General features: G+C 46.5%; 3 protein-coding genes across 9 annotated transcripts in view; 2 read left to right on the forward strand and 1 right to left on the reverse strand.

Moving 5' to 3' along the window:
- Positions 1-7443, forward strand: part of LOC125762933 (glutamine-dependent NAD(+) synthetase) — a 37217-nt gene extending 29774 nt beyond the window's left edge. Inside the window, exons 1-3 of one of the 2 annotated variants that reach the window (XM_049425614.1) lie at positions 476-2094; positions 2290-2459; positions 2774-7443. In XM_049425614.1, the coding sequence (XP_049281571.1) occupies positions 2050-2094; positions 2290-2459; positions 2774-5090 (2532 nt within the window). In that variant the 5' untranslated portion in view covers positions 476-2049 and the 3' untranslated portion in view covers positions 5091-7443. Of the gene's footprint in view, positions 1-475; positions 2095-2289; positions 2460-2773 lie in introns of those variants that run through there. The other variant, XM_049425676.1, reaches the window with a different exon arrangement.
- Positions 7444-7541: 98 nt separating this feature from the next.
- LOC125762521 (transcriptional regulator ovo-like) overlaps positions 7542-23808 on the reverse strand; it is a 33423-nt gene continuing 17156 nt past the window's right edge. For 5 of the 6 annotated variants that reach the window (XM_049425095.1, XM_049424833.1, XM_049424738.1 and 2 more), the window contains 3 exons: positions 14074-17252; positions 12765-13484; positions 7542-12633 (listed from right to left, as the gene is read on the reverse strand). In XM_049425095.1, the coding sequence (XP_049281052.1) occupies positions 12448-12633; positions 12765-13484; positions 14074-17252 (4085 nt within the window). In that variant the 3' untranslated portion in view covers positions 7542-12447. The remainder of the gene's footprint in view (positions 12634-12764; positions 13485-14073; positions 17253-23808) is intronic. The other variant, XM_049425192.1, reaches the window with a different exon arrangement.
- LOC125763311 (RYamide receptor-like) lies at positions 17193-22325 on the forward strand. Its single transcript, XM_049426317.1, has one exon. The coding sequence runs from the start codon at positions 20495-20497 to the stop codon at positions 21665-21667; it is 1173 nt and encodes a 390-aa protein (XP_049282274.1). The 5' UTR covers positions 17193-20494; the 3' UTR covers positions 21668-22325.

Genomic DNA, 23808 nt, shown 5'->3' on the forward strand with positions numbered 1-23808 from the left:
GTGAATGTCGGACTTCTCGCGTTCCTACCTACTGCAGGTTGTCGACGCTCGGTGGATCCTCCAAACTGTAGCACATCCCGACATTTCAAGCGCGCACGGCTCGAGAGTATTCTTCTTATATCCGTTATCGTTTGACTCGCAGACTCCAACGGTTCGGGAAGTTGATCGTTGGTACACGCCACTGAAGATACACAAGGACTGCTTGCACACACCAAACACGGATCACTCTGTGACACTACGCACACGCGTGACACGCACTGTCACAGTGGTCCGTGGTTGTATATGGGACACCAACACGTCTCCGCACGCTGGGATAGCTACCGTTGTACTGCCAGTGCAGAAGTGCGGTCTCTGCTTCCAGCCTGCGAGACACACTCACCGTTTGCGGTACGGTGTTGCTTCGCCCTGCTGATGTCTCTACCCTGTACACAGGCAGCACAGCACTAATGCTGCTGCGGCGGTGTCATACCACCAGGAAGCATTCGGCCTCCCTTCACCTTCTGCGGTTCTCCAGTTGTGGCCGAAAGGAATGCTTTCGACTAGCAACTGCGTGACTGTACACTCTGTGCTCTCACTCTCGTGCTATCTCGCTTGGTGCTCTCGTACCTGACCCCTAACTATACCGTGCGCACCATCTTTGCGAACTTTTTTTTCTGTTTACTCTTTTCTTTCTTTACGGGCGATTCTAGGCTGTGGTCTTTGTGCAATCACTGCCAACAGAGGAGCAACTTAGATACACATGAGGCCATGAGACATGGCACGATGGCAGTTTAGGGGGAAAAGCAAGCACGACATACCTTCAGTTAGACGTCGCTCGTCGCACACTGGTGGTTTTTACCCATTGACAGGGAAGCTTATAAGTTTTTTTTTATTTTAAGCAGTTCTAGTAAAAGAGGGTTTGATAAAATATGCATTTAGACATAGCGGGAACAAGAGGGACAGAAAAATGGCAAATGGTGCTTTGTCTCCAGTTATACTACGTATAGATCGTGTCGACGTCTCCCATGTGTTAATGGATTGTGTACGTACCCATGAGAATGACGTATGTGAGTGCATGCATCGTCACCACGTTCATTTGGGTCGTCTTCTTCATACACGCGATGGCTGAGACAAGGGTTTGTCATTTTACCAGACATGCAACCCGTGAGGCGCATTCCTCTGTCGGGTGGAAAGCAGGTTAGCTCTGATGGTGTACAACCACAAGCATCACGCAAACCCTGTTGAGAATATTCTTGAGCTTATACTAAATGACCACCCTTCTTCGCTGGTAGTTAATGTGCACCTTTATGTTCTGTAGTTTAGATCTCGTGCATTTTAAAACCGTTGACGGTTGAGTCTTAAATCCCAGAAGGTAGGTCATGTTGTTGGTAGTCCATTTCAGTACTTTGGTGTACGTGGCTTTCAGCGTCCAATGCGAGGTGAACGAACCCACCGGAACTATCAGAATGTACGCTCCGGATGGTACATTTATTGGCACGGCTATAAATATGGTGGAATTATTCTCGCTTGCTTACCCTTTCATACCATTAACACTCATTCGATAGAATGAGTCTCTCGCTCTCTATCACATCTCTTTCGAATACGTGTTCCAACCAAAAAAAAAGAAATTGCAGGCAAAGAGAAAGGCGAATAGCTTCACCAGGTTTGAAATAGTTCCTTCGCTTGATCGATAAAACCATCCTCCACTTCTTCGCTCCCATTTTCTGGGACTCCAACACCACAACCTGCCCCAAAAACAAAACTCCTCTCATCCCATACGTCTCACTCTGCTCTCACATTCTTAGTACATTCTTTTGGGTTGCGTTGTTGATGCGGAATTACGTTAGGTCCCAAAGCGTTCCAAGAGTCCTTCGAGTGAGGTCCTTCTAAGCGTGAGAGCATTCTGTTTTTCGCGTTTTTTGGCAACTGGAACAAAAACAAACCAGAATTTTGTAATAATTTACTACTGGGGCCGCGTGTGTTGTAAAACCGAGCGGTGTATAAGAATAATTCTGTTGAAAGGAGCAGAAGCACAATTGTCGCTTACCAAGGTCTCTTACCAACGATTTCATGGAGCAACGGGAGGATAGTAGCAGTAGTCGCATTAATGCGCAGGTAACACACATCTCAGTGCTCAGTGTAGTAGTGTAAACGTTTCCTTACTGTTTGACGTTACTGTCGCGTGGGGATTTGTTTTCTCTTGTTATTAGTTAAGATTGGTGATTGTTTTTTCTGCCCCCTTCATGAGACAGTTCTCGTATCGTGTAGGCTATGTTCTAATGCTCTGTTTTTGGGTTTCTCTCGTTTTAGCTGACGAAGAAGGCACGGCGTACGATGGGACACAATGTGCAGGTGGCGGTCGCCACACTCAACCAATGGGCGATGGACTTCCAGGGTAATCTCGAGCGCATCCTGCTATCGATCAATATTGCCGCGGCAAATGGCGCCACCTATCGGACCGGACCGGAGCTCGAAGTTAGGTAGGTGTATGGTAAAAAGCGGGAAGAGACATATACCATATGTCATATGTCTATCTCCAGTGTGGAGTCTGAATCATCACTCTACACTCCAAAGAATATCCGAAGATTCGCGAAACTCCAATGATACATGCGTTTTAAAAATATTCCTAAATTTTACAAAAATAACAAAACCATTTTTTTTTTTGTAATCTCATCCCGATGTATTGATCCACTTGAGACCGTGGTTCATTGTCATGTGTGTTAATTAGATACACCAAACACTATTACAATACGTTCTTCTTCATATCTCGCTTTATCTCTCTCTTTCTTTGTAGCGGATACAGTTGCGAAGATCACTTTCACGAGCCGGACACGTATCTGCATTGCTGGGAAGCGCTGGTCGAGATCGTGCAGGCACCGATTGCGCAGGGTATGCTGATTGACGTCGGTATGCCGGTGCAGCATCGTAATGTCGCGTACAACTGCCGAGTGGCGTTCTACAACGGCCATATCGTATTGATCCGACCTAAGATGATCATGTGCGACGATGGAAATTATCGTGAAACGCGCTGGTTCTCGCCCTGGACGAAGGAGCGCCAGACGGAGGACTATCAGCTGCCCCGGTTTGTGGCACTGGCGCTCGGCCAAGACTCAGTACCGATCGGTGATGCGGTCATAGCCACGCTCGACACCTGCCTCGGGTACGAAATCTGCGAGGAGCTGTGGAACCCACGCAGCAAACACATCGACATGTCGCTAGCCGGCGTCGAGATCATTGTGAACGGGTCCGGTAGCTACATGCAGTTACGCAAAGCACACATCACGACCGATCTGATTCGAAACGCCAGCTACAAGGCGGGCGGCGCATATCTGTTTAGCAATCTGCGCGGTTGCGATGGGCAGCGAGTGTACTTTAACGGCTGCTCGGCAGTTGCCCTGAACGGTTCAATCATAGCCCGGGGTCAGCAATTTGCGCTCAGCGAGGTGGATGTCACGGTGGCATCGTTCGATCTGCAGGACATCCGGGCGTATCGGGGTGCGTTGCGGTCCCGCAGCTCCCTGGCCGCATCCGCACCGACGTACCCGCGCATACAACTGCAGCTCGAGCTGGCTTCCTCTGATCGGGATCATCCGGGTACGCCGGCAAGCAGCCCGCTCGGTGAATGGGTTTACCACCTGCCGGAAGAAGAAATTGCGCTCGGGCCAGCCTGTTGGCTTTGGGATTATTTGCGCCGTTCCGGACAAGGTGGATTCTTTCTTCCGCTGAGCGGTGGCGTCGACTCGAGCAGTACTGCCATCATCGTGTATTCGATGTGCCGACTGGTGGTGAAAGCGATCGAGCAGGGTGACCGGCAGGTGAGGGACGACTGCCGGAAGATACTGGCAGATCCGGAGTATGTGCCGACGAACGCATCGGAACTGTGCGGCCGGTTGCTGTTTACTTGCTACATGGGCACGGAAAACTCGAGCCGAGAAACACGTGCCCGGGCGGCTACGTTAGCCGGTCAGATCGGGAGTTCGCATCTGGACATCGGTATCGATGGAGCGGTCAGTGCACTGCTCGCTATCTTCCAGCTAGCGACCGGAATGCGTCCCCGTTTCCGGGCGGCTGGCGGTTGCCCTCGGCAAAATCTCGCCCTACAAAACATCCAGGCCCGAACGCGCATGGTTCTGTCGTATCTGTTCGCGCAGCTGATGTTGTGGGTGCGTCAACGACCCGGCGGATTGCTAGTGCTCGGTTCGGCTAACGTCGACGAGGCACTGCGCGGGTACATGACCAAATACGATTGTTCGTCGGCAGACGTCAACCCAATCGGGGGTATCTCGAAGGTGGACCTAAGACGGTTCCTTGCCTACGCACAGATCGAATATGGGTTGTCGGTGGTGGCGGATATTGTGGCGGCACCACCGACCGCCGAATTAGAACCCCTCGTAGACGGAGCGATCGCGCAGACAGATGAGGAGGACATGGGGCTCACATACCAGGAGCTGAGCGAGTTTGGCCGTTTGCGCAAGCAAGCGTTCTGTGGTCCGTTCAGCATGTTTTGCAAACTTGCGGCAGCTGCCGTTGCGGACGGTAACCGTGACCCGAAGGATGTGGCCGATCGGGTGAAACACTTCTTCCGTTGTTATGCGATCAACCGGCACAAGATGACGGTTCTGACACCTTCATATCATGCGGAATCGTATAGTCCGGATGATAACCGGTTCGATCATCGACCGTTCTTGTACCGAGCAAACTGGACGTGGCAGTTCCGGGCAATCGATGCCGAGCTGGAACTGTTGGCGAAGCATCAGGCACGCACTGAAGAGGATCGGGCACGAGACGCATCAGCTCAGCATCAACACACCGGCAATGCTACCGCCGCACTGATCGGTAACGATGCGATGTTCTTCTCCGGTGGTGGAGTCGGAGGTAGTGGAGGAGGTGTAATCGGTATGAGCAGTGCGGTTAGTGCTCATCAACTGGTACGCCAATCGAGTGGGCTATATCTGGCAGGAGTCGGTGGTGGTGGAGGTGTTGGTGGTGGTGATGGTACTGTTGGACAGCTCACCGTTGGATTAACTAAATCCCACAGCAGCGGAGGCTACAGTCGTATGCATTCCAGTGTCCTGGGCAAAATAAAGGACCGTACCGGTGTGCCTGTATAAAATGTCACCGCCACTATTCTAAGCACAACACATACACTAATAGCTTCAGTTTTTCCCCCCTACGTTTTTGTTTTCCTCCGTAATACCTTCAGCACAACACTAACTCATTCACACACCCCCTATATTACCAAGGGTGCCTCTCCAATAACAATAATGAATGACAGTTTGGCATCTTGGGAATAATAAAAAACAATGGTGTAGATTCGAACGTAGTTCCTAACGTAACGATGGTGCACGCACGGAAAGATGCCATCAGCACCATTAATAAGTAGTGCAGCTGTCTTCGGGGTTTGCCTTTTAGCGTGCTATTAAGTGTGTATGCGTGTCTGTATCTCTATTTGTCGAAATGGAGAACAAATGCATTACGATAAAACATACCGTTTTGCAGATAAATTGGTATGAGCTAGTGGGTCAGATTGTAAAGTATGTAGTACGAATAACCCGAGTACTCTCACTCTTTCACACACACACTAACTAATACACACAATAACACACACTAATCACACTCGCGACTACGAAACAAACCAGTTAGCGATACTCTGGCGTAGTATGTCGTAGTAGGAAGCTATCAGGCGGTTAAAGGTCCTTTAAGCACCAGGTGCTTGTTAAGGCTGGTTAAGAAAGGTCTTTTTTCATCATTTGAGTCTTGTAAGTCATCGAAGAAAAATAAACAAGAAATTATAGGAAATTTCTTAACGAAGCTAGCCAGGCATATAAGTAAAGATATATTGGGCATATATTTTGTAGCGAATTATGTTAAGATGAACTGCACAAAAGCAACAACAACAAAAATGGAATTGACGATCTCTCCGTTCGGCATTCGGAGCACCTCGATCGGAGGCTGTAAACCCGTTGTGGTAGCTCAGGTAGTACAGGTTAGGCTACACTTATAGGACGATAAAACATTTTCGATATTAGATGAATCAATACACGAATACAATACACAAACCTCATAGAAACAGCCCGTAGGGTAGTAGTATTAGTAGTAGTTGTTTTGCTGTGTGACACACAGGTTGCCGTAATCGTTCACGAGTGCGGACTCGGTGACTTACCTTTCTTGGTTCCCCGATCACGGAAGCTTTAATGTTCCTTGAGAGTGAGAGAGACAAAAACCGAAAAAAACCTTACCTTTCTCACGTTGCTCCTAACATATTCTTCCCCACACATCCCGAACGCGACCCGGTGCTATGTGTGGTGATAGATAATTGGTGAATATCACCGACAGGTTGTTCACAAAGTTTATTGTTGATTTTTATTTTGTTTTTGTATGTTTTCTGCCTATATTCGGGCTTTTTTTATGGATAAATCATTAAGGGCATTCGTTTTTATTTTATCTCTTACTGCTTAAGATAATAAACTTTTTAACCTATCTCGGAGGCTGTACGGTTTGAAGAACAAAAGAAAAAATCTTAAAATTAGTAACAAAAAAATGTTTTTAAACGATGAGAATTGAACCAACCAATATAACTAGCGCACCAACATTACAAACTCTATTGGCAATTACTTCCGCTAGGCGGGAATATGAGTGAAACGAATAAAAGCAAACGTTACCCGTTTTTCGCTACGTTTTTAATAGTATCACACAAATACACGCGGAAGCAGATAATACTAATAAAAGTAAAATTACCACACATATACACATCTTTCATAACTTGCGGGAACAAATAGTAATTTTAAGTCGTTAAGAAAAAAATAAACGGTAATTTTACTGTGCGAAACCAAGTCAATACGAGTAAAACTTTGAGCAAAAGAAAAATAAATAAACCGTAGCGAATGCGTGTGCGTGTGATATTAGCTTACTTTTTCACACTAGCACACTCGGCAAATGAAAACGGTGTAGATAAATTATAGCAAAAAGTAGATAAAACCAAAACATTAGTGTTGTGTCACGGGGCTTATTTACTAAGCTAGGCGTTGAGCTATCATCACAACGAGCCTGATCTCCAACATATCAGGCGAGTTAGCTAGGGTCAACATTTGGTGGTTGTATTTTGTATGTTGTTTATTCGGAGAAAAAACGAAGTTGCATCGAAACTTTCCTGAACAAACAACAAAACTAAATGCAATCAAAATGCTATCCTGAGCTAGCATTCAACGACAGTTACTTTAGATAAAATGCTCAAGATCGTGAAACGCTATTTTACAACAACACTACAAATAATCGTACGCACACACCCTTTTTGGCTTTATATACCATTCTGATAAAATTAGACAGCAGCAGGTAACACACAAACTCACTGACTTAAAAAACAAAAGCAAAAAACAAAGAAACCGTAGCAGTTTAAATGCAATTTTGTTAACAGAAGAAAATAAATAAAACCGAAACGAAAACGAAAAACTGGAAAAACCAAAACATACAAGCAACACAATAAAATGATTTATCACAATACGTTCGGATCCGAAAACGAGAAGGAAACGGAATGCAGCGTTTAATATAAGAAGATGTTTAAATTAAGATTTTTAACACATAATTCATTGTTTATTTCATTGTTTCATATTCTCTATTGCTGATAGTGGTGAGTTTGGTTGTGGTGGTGAATGGAAACCCCACGATCCGACACTCACACACACACGACACTTGTTTTTATTATTCTGTCCTATTGTTCTGCCAGATTTGTTCTGTAAGTGTTCCGCCATATTGGATGTATTGTGCATTTCCCTAGATGTGTGGTGTGTAGATGTTTTTCTTTTCTTTTTTTCCCTCGCTGTTCTTTATTATATATAAATGCAACATTATTTGGCGATACAAACAGTAAACATAAAAAAACCAGAGGAGCAAACAGGGATCCTTTTACCCTGATGTGTGGGTTTTGTGTTAGGAAGGTAAGGTGGTCTGTATCAGCTGCCGATGCTCGGAAAGCGTTTAGTTAAGAATTTTGCTTTTCTCTTAAAGAGGAATGTTCATTGTCGGTTTAAACTGATCTGAACTGTATCGTGGATTCGCAATGCGTAAATGCACTCAAACAGGCACGTGCATTCGAATTAGAACATAATTTATAAATACTTAGGCAGTTTCCGCAAATAAGCAACAGGTTCCGTAATTGTTCAATTATTTTAGAAAAAAGGGGGGGGGGAAACCCAAAAGAAAAATTAAGCCCTGTGGCCGGGCAAAGGATAAAAGCTCTTTTATGTCTTTGCGTGTGTGCGTGTGTGCGAGTGTTTCCTTATTTGTTTGATTTAACTATTTTGAGATTCGACTTTGCTCGACTGGTGGGGTTCATTAAGGCTTCGATTGTATGTGTGTTTTACAGTAATTGCGGGATTCGATTCAGTAGTATTGTTTGTGTCCTAGCTTAGTTCCATCATTTTGCCTTACAAAACTAGATAAAAAGGTACTCCATCATATAGTTTACTTCTTAAAAGATAGGATATTCGTCACTTACTCGTTCGCACACACCGATACACACACTCACACCCGTACGTTAATACAATTGAAAATGCACAACCATTTTTTTCTCTCTCTCTCTCTCTCTCTCTCTCTCTCTCTCTCTTTCTCTCTCTCTCTCACGCTCTTTCCCCTATTTCCTTCATGTTCTCGTTTGTTTATCGTTGGTGCGTGAGTGTGTATGAGTGTGTAGTTACGAGTGCGAGAGGATGCGTGGAAAATGTACGTGGATGCGTTTGTGCTACTTTATCTCTTTCGCCTGTTCTATTAGTCCAGACACATCAAACGACAAAGAGAGAATAAATGCATTTCCAGTTACCGTATCTCTCCCTGTTTCTCCCTCTCTATCAGAGTTTTGCGTTTCAGGCATACTCTATTTTTTCGCTCGTTTGTAGTATGTCCACTAAAAGGCATTGGAGTGAAACGCAGGTTAAGTACTAAGTGTCCGAACAACTGACAGCTGCACACTGATCCATTTCGCTCTGTTTCTTTTTCACACAGACACGCACAACTATCGCTATCCTTTCTCACACATCCTCTCTTCCCTCCATTTTGTTTCGCGTAATATTTCGGCTTAATAGTACATGATTAACACAGCAGCGCTGTTCCGTTCTTCTTGTTGTTTTTTTTTTTTCAAACTATACACTAAATTAATCCAACACCGACGAAAAATAATGTTGATTGCACGAAAAACCCCGATTATACTCATGTTTTCCTAGTTGTTGTTGTTTTTTTTAGTTTCTTTTTTTTCTCTTCCCAACTTCCACTGTCTTCGCCTGTTCGACTATTCTTGCCTGTGGTTTACGCGCACACAAACACACGTACGCACACAATGAACTCATATTGCTCTACTGTGTACGGGTATGTGAGCGCGAGTGTGTGTGTACACTAAAAAAACAAAACTACATTTAAAAAAGTGTACACACACACCATCAGCTTACGTGTGGCGCATGTGAGCCAGCTTTAAGTGTACGTGTATGTGCGTGAGTAAAAGAGAGACATGTGAATGAAAATTAATAATACTTTAAGTAGTATTTCTATGTTACTGCTTAGTTGGAAATATACATCAAAAGACAAAATTTGCTTTCCATATACATTCTCTTGCATTGGTGTACTAAATTACACCTGAAAGTAAGCAAAACAAGAGGTTGTAGGATCTTTAATGGGCTCTTTTTAGTCTAAATTATACTTCCATGGGGTTGTTTAAGGACCGTAAAACACTCATGCCCCTTTTTCTTCATTACAAGAATACAAAAGGATTACAAAAATGGGACACTAAAAGCAAGGATATTATTGAACGTAGAATATCTTTTTTTAAGGAACAAGGATAAGACAGTATGGAATAAGAGTTGATTAACGCATCCACACACACACGCACAAATCTGTCTCATTCACACGCGCACACATATACACATGCAAAACGCACAGGATCTTTACCGCTTCACTCTTCGATCCTCTTCCTTTCCATTTATCCTTACATACTATGAGTTTAACTTAAGCTCCTTGGAACCCACCGGATAGTGGTACCCCAAAGGAGAACAAACAAAGTAATATGCATTTCCTTTGTTTGTTATTATTGCCGCGTCCTTTCTGTATCAGGATCAGGTTGCCTCTTCTTTTCACCTTTCCCTTCCTCTCTTTCGTTCACATCATTCTCCGTCAACTTGCTCACGTTAATCAGATCATTCATACTATTCTCTTTTCGAGTCACATACACCACACCTACCAAGCTTCATCACACGTACATCTTAACCACAAGCACAAGCACACTTATTCCTTTGAAGTTTTCTCTCTCCCCTTTTTCTTCTGTTCATTATAATTGCATTATGAATTATTCATCCCACTTTCCTTGCTTATCGGTCGACATTCCATTCCACATTTTGCTACACTAAAGAATATAATTAATATAAGTTTTTGCACAAAACAAAAAAGACAAAAATGTTGTCGATTTTGTTGCTGCATCAATCATAAGCTGAAATTACACGTTTTCGAGTACGTAATATTAAGTTGAGCGAAGCGAAAACAAAAAGGAAACTTAATCAAAAGCATGCATCATTCTGTTATCTCTTGCACACATCACTAATCTCTGTTCTCTCTCCTCTCGCTCTCTTGCTTTATCGCTTTCTCTTACAGTCTAAGACTCCTGGTTCTGCGTTCCAAGATCAAATCTTCCTTGTCTTTTATCTTAATTCTCTGATCAAAATCAAACTTCAAATTCAAATAAATGCATCATTCCATTTTACATTACTATCATTATTATTGTTAGATGTGTATATGTGTTTTCAAGTGTGTGTTTGTGTGTAAATGTGTGTGTCGATTTGTTTGCATTTTATATATTTCAAGACTTTTTTCTCTCCTCTTTTTCTTTTCCCTCTGTCTCCCGCTGTCTCTACGGGTCGCTTTATCGAGGGCGACGCGGCTTACTAGACTTTTACTTTAAAAAAAAAAAACAAAAAATGTGTAAATGCAAATATACTTTTCTATTCCCTGGTATAAATAGCATAAATTTGTATTTGCGTTGTTTTTAACTGTACATAAATATGAGATACCTCTTCAATTGTGCCTTTCGGCGCTTCGTGACTTCAATAAACAAAAATCCCGAACGGTTCCATTTTGCAGCAAAAAGGGTTTTCGAAATCTTTTACACTCTTACCCTCCACCTTCTCTTCCTCCTCCTCCTCCTCCTCCTGTCAATCGGTCACTTTCTATGGAAATTAATTTGAATTCATACACAACAAAATAATAGATATTTTCCTTCCATTATGTGAATTTGTATCAAAATTAATGTTTGGAATAAATTGTTTCCGCTTTTAAGAGTGGGGAGGATTTTTTTTTCGATATTATAAAATAACTTTTTCGCATTCATATGTATATATACAATGGTCACCCCGTTTCTCTGTGTCTCTCACTAGGTTTCATTCGTTTCGTTTTCTCCCTCCCACTAGCCGTGGAGCTTCTCGCGAGCAGTAGGAAATTCAACAGTTTTTCCAACACCAAAATAAAACAGTTTTAACACCAGAACAAAGAAAGAGCGCAATCGGAATGTTAACTTGCAGCGCAGAACATCCAAACAAACAAAAAAAAGAACATGAAAAAACAAACCACAATTAAACAAGCATCTATTATTAACACACCTACTGCAGAAATTTATGCCGCGCCGCCAATCATTAAAACAAATTTTGAAACTAAGTTGAATAATGGTTGAGAACAAGCAAAAATGAAATTAACTGCACTTGACAAAACTAGCTTCTTTTTCATTTTGCCGCACTACAACCTTAAGAGGTCAAAGCTTGCGCTTTAGTGTGGCTTTTCTTCCCTTTCCTGGCTGTCATGTAAGACCAGCGCCGCTACCACATACACCTCCGGACCGACCCCAAAAAAAACTAGCTTAAATGAACAAAAAAAAAACAACAAAAATTTTTAAGGGACTTAAATACTAATTGCGCAGTTTGCAGGTATTTTTACGCGTTTGTGTCGTTGTGTAACTGTGTGTGTGTATGTGTGTTAAGTGTGTAACTATATCAACTACGTTCGCGTTGGAGCGCTTCTCAAGAAACTAACTTTTTATACGGAGAAAATGCTTAACTTAAACTAATATTTTTTTTAAATGTTAATATATTGCATCAAGAAATAAATAGTTGGTTACTCTGCTCGTGCGCCTCCACCATCAGCCTTTACGGTGTACGGTGTTTCAGTTTACACACTGTGTATCTCCTACATCGTTTACAAACCCGTATTAGCTGGGCGGAAGCGCGCGATTTCTCTCTCCCTCTCGCCCTCTCTTGTTCACGCTATCTTCGCATATCCCTCCTACTACTTCTTTTCATCCCGATTAGATCGCATTCAGTTCGTTGTTATTTTCATCTCCTTGTCTTCCATAGATCGTTTTCATTTTCCCGTTTATTTTTCCATCCCGTGGCTAGGTTTTAGGGATGATTGTTTTTGTTGCTGTAGAGGTTGCATGCACTCCTCTCAGTTATGTACCGGCATCGGGAGTGAACCGAGCAGATTGTTTGCAAACGCCGCGTTGTTAAACTTGAAGTGTCGTTTGTCATAGAATTTGAGCAGTGCCGGCGAGTAAGGATGCTTTTCCTTCAGGTGCATATAGTGTACTTCCGGTTCGTTCGTCGTGTGGCCACATTCCTCACACACGTACATCTATAAAAACAAAGCAAAGAATTATTAAATCACTTTGAGTATTATTAAATGGTATGCTACCGTTAAAGTTTTGGAAAAAAGTTAATAAATTCATTAACGAAAGGAAGGAAACCGTTTGCAGCATTTCTTACCTTCGTTCGGCGTTCCTTATACGCGTACTGATGCTGTACACCGTGCACCTTCAAACAATGTGATTCGAGCGAACAGCGCTGGGTAAAGGACTTTTCGCACAGATTGCACTTGTACGGTCGGACACCGGTGTGGGTGCGCGTATGACGCTTCAGATCGAACGTATCGTTGAATCCCTTCGCGCAGAACGTACACAGGTAGCGTTTGACGTCCGAGTGGCACTTCATGTGACGGTTTAGCAGTCGCTGCAAGCTGAAGGTTTTCGAGCAAATGCGGCAGACGAAGCGGTTCTGATCGTCGTCGGTGTTGGTGCTGCCGCCGTTCGTGCCATTGCTGTTGCCACCGTTCGTCGCAACCGAACCGGGCGAACCGCAACTGTTCGGCGAGGAAGCGGACGACGAGGAAGAAGATGAAACGGAGGATGGTGACGCGTTTGAACCATTCTCGATGTGGTGCTGCAGATGCTGCTGCTGCATCTGTTGCTGGTGCTGTTGCTGTTGATGATGGTGTTGTTGCTGCTGTTGTTGTTGCTGCTGCTGCTGCTGCTGATGGTGGTGGTGATTGCGCTGTTTCGTGCCGGCCGATCCAGACAGCTGCTTACCGCCAGCATGCCTATCATCGGATCGCATCCGGAGTGGTACGTTCTCTATCGCTAGCGGGTTTTTGATACCATGTCCGCCATTCACAAACTGCAGTTCCGAGTCGGCCGGAAGTCCCAACTGCTTGGAGAGTAGCAATATGCCGTGCAGGGGTGACCGGAAAGAATCGAAAACGATGCCAAAAAGAATGCAGATTAGTTTACCATGCACGTGAGATACATTGAAAACAAAAACTGGAGTAAAGGGTGAACATAAACGATAAGTTTCTAAGAAGGAGTCATCCATTTAAGACGTAACGCAACACTTCTCGTCGTCGATAATTACTAATGGTGATGATGATGATTACTACCTCCTACTTTTGGTTTGTTATTTTCGTTTTGCCTAAGTTTATTTGTATCCAGATCTCTAAAATTACTTCTTTTTTTATTTCTAAATATTTTGCATGAAGCATATGCCAAATGTTTTGAAAAAGCTGCTGAGGAACGTATTTGATACGGAGAGTGAGTAATATTGGTTGCCCAGAACCTTAATGAAGCGCTTTGCGAATCGTTTTATACTAGTATTAATTAAGTATTTTGTTTTTAACAAGTCGTAACGATGCGCCACTAATGGATGACCCCATAATGCGTGTTTGGATCGTATGGAAATGAGAAGGTTTTACAAACGCAAAACTACAATCGTATGTTTGCAGTTAACGATTCTTCAAACTTACATTCTGTATCGTGGTGGCGAGTACCGCTGGCGGTGGGCCAGCTACCGGTACGTTGTGTGCACTGAGGCTGGCCACCGCAGCGACGGCTGCTGCGGATGATGCGGACGAGGATACCGATGAGGTGGAGTTGCCGCCGGGCGATCGTACCCCACCGGTCGATCGTTGGTGTGACGATGGTGGCTGATGTTGCTGCAGATGGTTGGTTTGGCCGCCAGACCCTGCCAGCTGCAGGTTCATTGCGAACGGACCCTGCAACGGTTGCAGACTCTGGTGCAGATCGAAGTCAAGCGATGAGCCACCGCCAGGCGACGGTAGCGAGAGGTTGCTGTCGAGCTGATCATAGCGCAACAGTGGCTGGAACGAACCGTACGAACCGCCACCGTTTGCCGCCGTCTGTAAGTAGCTCGGCGGCTGATTACCGTCCTGTGCCGCGCCGTGGTACTTGCTCGCGAGCGAATGTAGCGTCGTGTGCTGATGGCCACCACCAAGCCCGTGCTGGGCACCGAAGGTGGCTGCCGCCATGTTGGTGTATTCGCGGGGCAGCACAAGATGGGTGGCGTGTGTGTTACCGCCCGGACCACCGCCACCGCTAGTCGCTCCCTGCTGCTGATCGCTACCCGCACCCGACGAGGGATATCCATCCCCAAGCGTATCGTGCACGGTGTCGATTTGGTGCAGCGAAGCGCTCACCGAATCGGGCGTCAGCGAAGGTGTCGAGGTAAGCTCGAGATCGTTACAGTTGCTCGACTGTTCGTCGTGCATGCCGCGTGAGTAGAGTGAAAATTCCGCATCGCTCAAACAGCCGTCCAGCAGTCCGTTCGGGCTACCGCCCGCCGACGATGGGTACGTGGTTAGTGTGGCTGTCAGCTGCATCGAATCGCCCATATCCATCATCGAGTCGGCAACGTCATAACCACCGGCGGATCCGGTACCACCGCCGGCTCCCCCACCAGCGCCATTGCCACCGACACTGTCACCGGTGGCGGACGCATACAGACCGTGCAGCGTTGGATCCACCTTCGAGTCGTACCCGAGATCAACTTCATCCTTCAGCGCTAGCCCGAAATGATTGTGTAGCATCAGTGAACAGTGTTTGCCCATGACGGCCGCAGCCGCTGCTGCAGCAGCCGCAACCGACGTCCCATTGCCTTGCTGACCGTTGCCTCCCGCTCCTCCTCCTCCAGCTCCTCCTCCGCCTCCGCTACCGTCTGTCGCACTGCCGTAGGTGAAACCGGTGCCGAGCCCAAGAATAACACCACTGCCCAGCCCCGCACCTCCGCCCGTACCGCCCAAATCCTGTGCGTCGCACTCGAGCGAGCTGAGCAGCTGCTGGTAGCTGGCCGCACTGTTCGTCAGGAAGCCGCCATTCGCGTTGTACCCGTTCAAGCCACCACTCGCACCGCCACCCTTCAAGCTTTCGTAGAACGGTGGCAGCGAACCGGTCGGTGGACTGTTTGGACCGTAGTTGGAACGGCCATCCCGGCCCCCCATACCACCACCGGCTCCGCCAGCACCGAGTGCACCACCACCTCCGCCACCTCCGCCGGCGGAAAAATTGATACCTCCACCGCCACCATTGCCCGCACCGGTACTTCCTGCATTCGAACCACCGCCGGATTGGCCGCCGCCACCACCGCCACCTCCACCACCGTTCGAGGAGCGACCGTGTCCAGCGGCACCCTGCATGATACCGCTAATGACGGCAGCAGCTGCTGCTGCCCTAGCCGCGGACGAACCACCCCGATGATGGTACGGTGGCATATGATTGTGCAAAATGGCGGCCTGTCGTTCGCGCCGCCCGATTAGCCGTTCCTCCTGCTCCTCCTTTTCCTGCCGCTTGGGAATGTGGTAATCGATCGGTTGTTCCTGCTCCGGTTCGACCGTAAGCACCACCATCGGGCGCACTTTTAGATCCACTGCACGCGGACTATCGTCCAAACGCTGCTGTTGTGTGTGAGGCGTTGATGACGGCAGTGTTGCCGGTACCTCGTCCACTGGCTGTGTCGTTTTCCGCACCGCCGGCGTACGTTGAATGACCGAACAACGTACCACGGCACCGAACGGTACCGCTGGTGACGGTACGCGATCCTTTGCCGGTGGTGGCGTCGGTGAGGGTAGTCGCAGTCGACGCTGGTACTGTTCGCTTCCTGGTATGTTTGGTTCGTCGCGTACGATTAACTTGCCGGTTTCGGCCGCCACCACTACAGCCGACTCCTTGCGCGTGTCCTTGATACGTGCCGGGTGGTTGTCATCCTCATCGTCGTCCTCCTCATCCTCCTCGGTCGATTCGCGACATTCCTGCTGCTGTCTCGCCTGTTTGTCCGTTGGCACCGGAGGTAGTGGTGGTGGTGTTGGTGGGTAAACCTTACGTTCCGCGTTTGTAAGGACGTGACCACGCGGTCCAATGTACGGCGAAGCTCCTTCGGTAACTCGCAGACACGAGCTCACTATTGCCGATCGTCGTTTGTCGTACTTGGCAATGGTCGCCACCGTCGGTGCATCTTTCTGTGGCTCTTTGCGCTGCTGCTGTACACCGGTCACCACCGAACCTTGTGGCGTCGGTGGCGGTGGTGGTGGTGGTGGTGGTGAGGAAGGAGTAGTTGATGGTGCTGCTGGTGATGATGGTGGTGACGGTTGGGTGGGTTTGCGACTCACCAACGGAACTGGCCGTTGCGTGCTAACTGCATCGGCGGTCTCTTCACTGCTACTCTCACCATCCTCATCCGCTTCCTCGCCTGCCTGCAACACCTTCTCCTCGGCGGTACTTTTCACTGATTGGTGCGCTGGTGGGTGGTGCAGCTGTGTACGACGTGCGCCACCACCAGGCAACAGTCGTTGTTGCTGCTGATATTGATGCAGAATCAGCGGTGAGGTGGACGATTCTTTGGCAGACGCACCGCTGTGCCGTAGACAGAGCGCTGTAGTTCGATGGTAGGCCGCTAGACTGCTGCCACCAGTGTTACTGTATGCAGCAGTTGCCGGTGCCACCACCGCTTTGCTGCTGCTACTACCGCCCGATGTGGTCGTAGAGGCGGTGGTGGTGGTGTTGATGTTGACAGAGGTCGAACTGACATCTCGCTCGATATTCGCTGGCGTGGCAAAGATCGATAGCGATGGTGAAGCCGCCCGCTTCCGACACGGCGGACTAAGGCGATTTTCTTCACTAAATATGTCGCGCTCTGCAGGTGTAAAGATGGAAGATAGTAGAAGAAGGTAAAAACAAATCAATTAGACTGTTATATGTAATGTAGATGAAAAAACGCGAATTCTGCACATTTTTAAGCAACAAGGTGCTCCTAACTGCCTACCTTTAGGCGCAAAAGCATAGAAAAGATTAACGCAATAAATAACTGTTTAATATCTCTTACACTCAAAAGCGCAACGAAAAACGAAGATTTTTTTCGTGTTAAAAGGTTAAAAACATTTCACGACACCGTGATCTTGGAGAAAATGAATGAAGCACTAGCGTCTTGATAGTGACTACGATAAACCGACACAAACCAGCCAAACCACCAAACAACGGCAATAATTGTTTGATGTTTTTCGGCTGTTTCTACAATAACAAAATGCTCTTTCTGCTGTTCGCCACATTCTTTTCTCACATCGTTCAACAATGCAAAACATGTTTTGGCAATTGTTGTATAGTGTTTTTTGTATGTTAGACCTTCCCCTTCCTCTACTACTCTTATTACTTCAACAACGTTCGTGCGTTTAACCAAGGTCCGGTGTCGCTGGTTTGTGACCTTCACATTCCCATAAAATGACCTCTCTTCCAAAGGAGCGCGTCTTCTGGAAACGGACGGACGGACGCGGTCATTACGCATATTGCGCTCAAACTAACCATTCCTCTTTCTTATGCGTACCCGAAAATGTGAACGAATTTGTGGTAGAATAAATGCATTCGTAATGTTATGGTGTTGCGAGTCGGTACGCATAATAATTGCGGGGGATGATTCTCGCCATACCAGAGAGAGAGAGAGAGAGCTGAGCGCGTGACTCACGTGTCCTGAAGAAGGGCAATCACATATCCAGCTGAGGAAAAACTTCCTTTTGTTCTTCCTTATTTCTCAATCCAAAAACACTCACCGACTTGTGGCGGGAATCGAGAATGGAATATTCGAAGAATCTTCTCTGCCGATCGTATATTTTACCATCACAACTGAAAGTGTCGGCGGGTAGCTACAAACCACCATCATCCTCAGCAGGCTCGCAATCGAATGGATTGCGTCGGGAGCATCGTCTATGAAGCAAACGGGAATGAATACTTTCTGCAAGCAATAATCAATGGGGCGCAGAACTCTTCAGAAGATGAGGTGGGTTACAGTTGAGATTTTCTTTTACTTCTCTGGTTGAGATTTTGCATTTTTACCACGTGTCCACTGCCAGTTAATTCTTTTTTAAATTGGAATTTACAAAGAAAAACAGAAATCATTCTTTACGTTTTATGTCATCAGATTTGCTACTATTTGAAAATGTTTTCATTCCCCAACTAATTGAGAGAATTTTATTTAAATTTCCGGTGGTAATACATTTTTCTTTCTCAGCTCTGTTATTTAGGCTACATTTTGTGTGCGACATGCATACGCAATCATTTCATTCGGGGACCACATGCACACACAACAGGTGACTATAATATCACAATAATATTTAAATGGAACTATTCACACCACTCGCAGCCGCATTTAACCATGGATGGGTGGGGCTAGCGGGGTGGATTTGATTTCCTTTCCCTTCCTGTTGTAAAGGGGAAGGGATTCGCTGCTGGGAATGGTTTTAATTATTCATTAAAAAAGCACACACCGTCTACCCTTTTGCACAGCGCTAAAAACGGAAGAAGGAAGCATTCTAACGATGGTCAGAATATGGTAAAGGGTGCAAAATGAAAAAAAAAACCACCCACTCGCACACACATACGCACGACGCAAAATTCTATTCATATTCTAATCGAATCTGACAGCTCAGTGTCTAGGCTGGTACGATATACATATATACGACCGCACACACAATGGAGACGCACCAAACTGGCAAACAGCAGTCGGCTCCCAGTCAATGTGCGCGGAATAGTTAAAGAGTCTCCCTAACAGACAGCTTTCGTTCTCCCTACATCACACCAAGTTTGACCCTTTGAAGCGATTCAATGAAACAATGCTTTCCATCCTGCACTTGGCCCTCTCCTCTCGTCCATGGTTCAATGAGGTTACCTAACAAGTGTGAGAGAGCGTGCTGTGCTGGTGGTTGCTGAAAGAACCATTTCCAACCAAGAACAATAAAACCTAACAGTTCCCGGAGTTTGTTTGATACCACAAGTGAAATGGCAAACCCATTATGCAATCATCGTTTAGCTGTTTTGGGGGCGGTTTTGTGTGTTGTTGTGTTTTTTGCATACTTTCTCACTTACGTGTACAAACTGCGTTTTTAATTAGAAAACTTTCTCCCCTTCCCTTGCATATTCCCATGATGTCATACGCTAGAATTAGGAGACAAAAAACCTAATCATTAACATAACTAAAGCTTATTGTGCTCTACCCCTCCTCCACGTTTCCTCTTTCTCCTTCCCTTTTTCCACGCCCTTTAACGGCATTCCCTTCGTGTTGACTGATGGGCGACACTTTGCTAGATGCCCATACTATTTAAAAAAAAAGCTTTTCATTCATGCATGTACTCACACATCACCACCCTATTTACAGTTCGTTGCACTTGTAAATTAGAGAGTAGAAGGAAGAAGTAACAAAAATAAAACCCACAAGAAGAAGAGGGCGTGTGAGCGGCACGGACTGTAAATGCTTTTACAAATGATGGCAACATAATATTACACAAAATAAAATCGCAACAGGTGCTGCCCGGCCATGCATGTCATGTCATTTAATCATTATGACACCTGCACTTCAGCACTATTCTAGTTGAGCGATTTTTTTTTACAATAGGTAAAAATCTTCTTAGGGCACCCTTTAAGGGTGTTACGGGTGCGTGTGTTGTGCTAATTAAGATAAATTTGGCATACGATTGCATACCATTTAGGCGCCTATACGTATAATGAGCCCGAAAGCATGCAATCCGCCGGACAAAATGGTTAATTGAGCTTGCATTTTAAATATTTTCAAAAACAAAAAGAAAACTAGCTTCAGACACATCCAGAACGCACAATTTTTCCGCTACGACACCGGGTGGAACAGAAGGCCAACACAGCTCTAGCACATTGCACGAACATGAAGCAATTAGCCGACGGGTGCCAAGGCGATAAAACCCCCCACAACTTCTTTAAAAGCTGTGTGTGTGTGTGGGTAGGGCAGTGCAATTGCAAATCCCGGCACGTGTACTCGGAAGGAAGAAACACTGACGCTGGATGCCCGAACCAGTCCAGTTGTTATCGTGACATTGGTCCGTACCGGAAGTGGTGAAAACACACTGCGGTGGCACAAGCATGAATCTCTCCATCAACGCAACGCTGGTGAATGCGTCCGCGAGCGAAGGTGAGATACTGGTGTGTGACGGTGCATCAACCATACCGGAAGGTATAGCTAGTGCCCGGTTTCAGGTGTTGGTATGGGCAGCCTACACCTCCACACTGGCGGCTTCCATCGTCGGTAACTGTTCCGTGCTAGCGATCGTTGCCACCCAGCGACGGATGCGTACCGTCACCAATCTATTTCTGGCCAACCTAGCCCTCGGTGATCTGCTCATGACGCTCTTCTGTGTGCCATTCTCGTCCGTCTCGTTGTTTGTGCTGCAGTACTGGCCATTCGGGGCGGCACTCTGCCGAACGGTTAACTACTTTCAAGCCGTATCGGTGCTAGTGTCCGCGTACACACTGGTAGCGCTCAGTGCTGATCGATACCGGGCAATAATGTGGCCCTTGCGTTCCCGCCGTCGACCGCCTCGCCGTCCCGTGGCACTACTGCTAATTGGAGTGGTGTGGGTTGGGGCGGCCGCGACCGCACTACCGATTCCGCTACACTCCGCCCTAGTGCAACCGAGCGCTTGGCATGCGCACTGTGATCAGGCCGTCTGTACCGAGGTGTGGCCAGATGCAGGTGCCGATCGGGCCTACTCCCTTACGCTTGCCCTTGCCCAGTTTGCTCTGCCCCTCGCCACCCTCGTCTACACGTACACCTGCATTGGGTGGCGCGTTTGGGCCCGGAGCACCAACGCCAGCTTCCCGTCCGCCTCGGTACGACAGTTTCGGCGTGCTAGAAGACGCACCGTACAGATGACACTAGCGGTCGTAGCCGCGTTCGTCATCTGCTGGCTACCGTTCAACGCACTACTGCTAGCACCGCTGGACGATCCAACCTGGGAACCGTTGCCGTACTTGTGGTTTACCTTTCACTGGCTTGCCATGTCACACTGCTGCCTGAACCCGCTCATCTACTGCTACATGAATGCAAAGTTTCGGGCCGGCTTTCGGGCCTTGCTGCTGCAACCGCTGGTGCGACACTGCGGTCGCCATCACGCAACCACCGTCAGCAGTGAGCGACTGCCCGTGGGAAGTCGGGCTGAGGTCGAACTAACAACCCAGACAAGGCCGAAACCGTTGGCCCTGCACGATGTGCGACGCACTGCACCAGCGCACGATACCGTTTGGCCTGACGATTGAGCGAACGCGGAACGAAGCGCAAATAGTTTTGTGTTTTATGATATCAATTACTAATTAATTGTTACGTTATTACAAATTATTAAAAACAAATCAAATAAAATGCAAAAAACGGTTCTAACAAGCAACAAAACCAATGTCCATATTTAGCTTTCGGATGTTATTCCGAAATTAATAAGTAATACACAGCACATTTAGCCATACCAAACCGTAATTATAGAAATATAATATTACATAAGAGTCGTAGTACCGTCGGGTGTATGAGAAGGGGCGGGGGGGAGAGGAGGATGAGGAATCAAGTGCACATTTTTGCTTCCTTACTGCAAACCGTTTCGCCTGCCGCTTGGTTAATAAGAGAAAGATCAACAACCTTTAAACGCTGTGTTCGAACAAACACCTTGGCCCTAGGTCTTTTAGTAAACCCTCTCCCCCCCCCTTCCTTCCCCTCACTCGTTTCAGCCCCACACTTTGCAGCTTGTAGTTTTTTTTCTTTTACCTTACAGCTCATTACACCCTTTCGAATTTCCTTTCGAGATTCGAAGCAGATGATGATGATGAGCTTCTCGCTTGCTGCCGTCATTTCCGGCAGCTAGGAGAACAAAACATTAAAGAGAAAGAGAGAGGGATATATATATAGAGAGAAAGAGATAAAGAACCAAGTAAGTCCAGTTCTTCCTATCCTTTGTATTTGGAATGGTTACAAAGGAGAAGAAACCGGGAAGCTATTCCTTTCTATCTCTCTTTCTCTCTCTCTCTCTCTCTCTCTCTTGTTCTCTTTATAGCTTAAAAGCCCCATTCAAACAGACCGGGTAAAAATTGCTTAGATTATTATCCTCCAACCCCCCTTTTTCCATCATCTCCCCCTTCTACCACCACCACTTCCCCTTATGAGCCCGCTACAAGAAGAGGGCAAGAATTTTCCACTGCCATAAAAGCGATGACGATGAGACACAACGTGTGCCACCCCCTTTTCCCTTCCATTCTCCATCGTACTCCACATATCTTCTTATTCGTCTGCTTTCTGTTATGTAGAATGTACTACACACGTTCTTCTGGTGCGTTGTATTGTTGTTGTTCCGCTATTACCAGCAGCAAAATGATGATTCAAAACTTCGGAGAAGTTTGAAGTACGAAGCAATCGGAGAGAACGCTCATTACACTGTACGCTCAAGGTACAGGTTACCACCTCATACACTGGGAGCCCTTCCATCCCAATCATGTCCCTCTTCCCCAATTACACGAACCCTCTCTCTCTCTCTCTTTTTCTCGCATTTTTCTTACCCTTTTGTGCTGCATTTTAGACGACTCACTCTACCAAACCCACCACGAACCCCGGAGGACGTAGAGTGGACTACGAGAAAAAAAACGCGAGAACGAACGCTGGGCAACACAGTCACAAACAGCTCCGCAAATGGTTTTGCTTTTGCGGTGGGATGAGGAAAAAAAAACGAGAACCGGTACTCAAGCGGAGCATACACTACACGCACTCACACAGCGACACAGCGCCACAGTACGGATCTGGTCCCGGCGTGTCAAACGCACCGCGATCGGACTAACTGTATCCACGCGAGATCCGTTCGTCTCGTAACGTTCGGGCAAGCTCGCCGTCTCGCTCATCCGGTCCGTTCTGAAGCGTCGTACAAGCAACGGGGGCAGAAGGCTGAGCATAGAGCGGAGAGCGAAACAAAAAGCGCTCGGCACGGGTTCGTCGCCTGATGTGACTGGAAGTCTTTCGTTTGCTCGGTTTCGCTTCAATTTTCGCCCCTCGTGTTGTTCTGTATTGTTTTTCCTCCCTTCCTTTCACGCCCTCTCCCTTTCCTTTCTTACTTCTTTCATCCTAACCGTTCTGCTCTCGTACCGAAAATAAAAAGCCACGTTATTTTTTACGTGCTTTGCCTCCTGCCGCATTCCAAGCCGCGCTCAATGTTTTTTTTCTATACAGTAAAAAAAATTACAATACAAAAAAACGAGGAGACGGACCTGCGCTTGATCGCGTGATCGCGTTCTTCTTCTTTTGTGATCGTTTGCGTGTGTGTGCATGTGTGATCATGATGATCGTTTGGACCTGACTAAGGGAAGGAAAGATAGAAAACCTGCATCAAGAAAGGCAATCAACACTACCCTTTCCCCTCTGGCACCCTTCA

Source organism: Anopheles funestus, chromosome X (assembly GCF_943734845.2).
Source record: "Anopheles funestus chromosome X, idAnoFuneDA-416_04, whole genome shotgun sequence".
NCBI lineage: Eukaryota > Metazoa > Arthropoda > Insecta > Diptera > Culicidae > Anopheles > Anopheles funestus.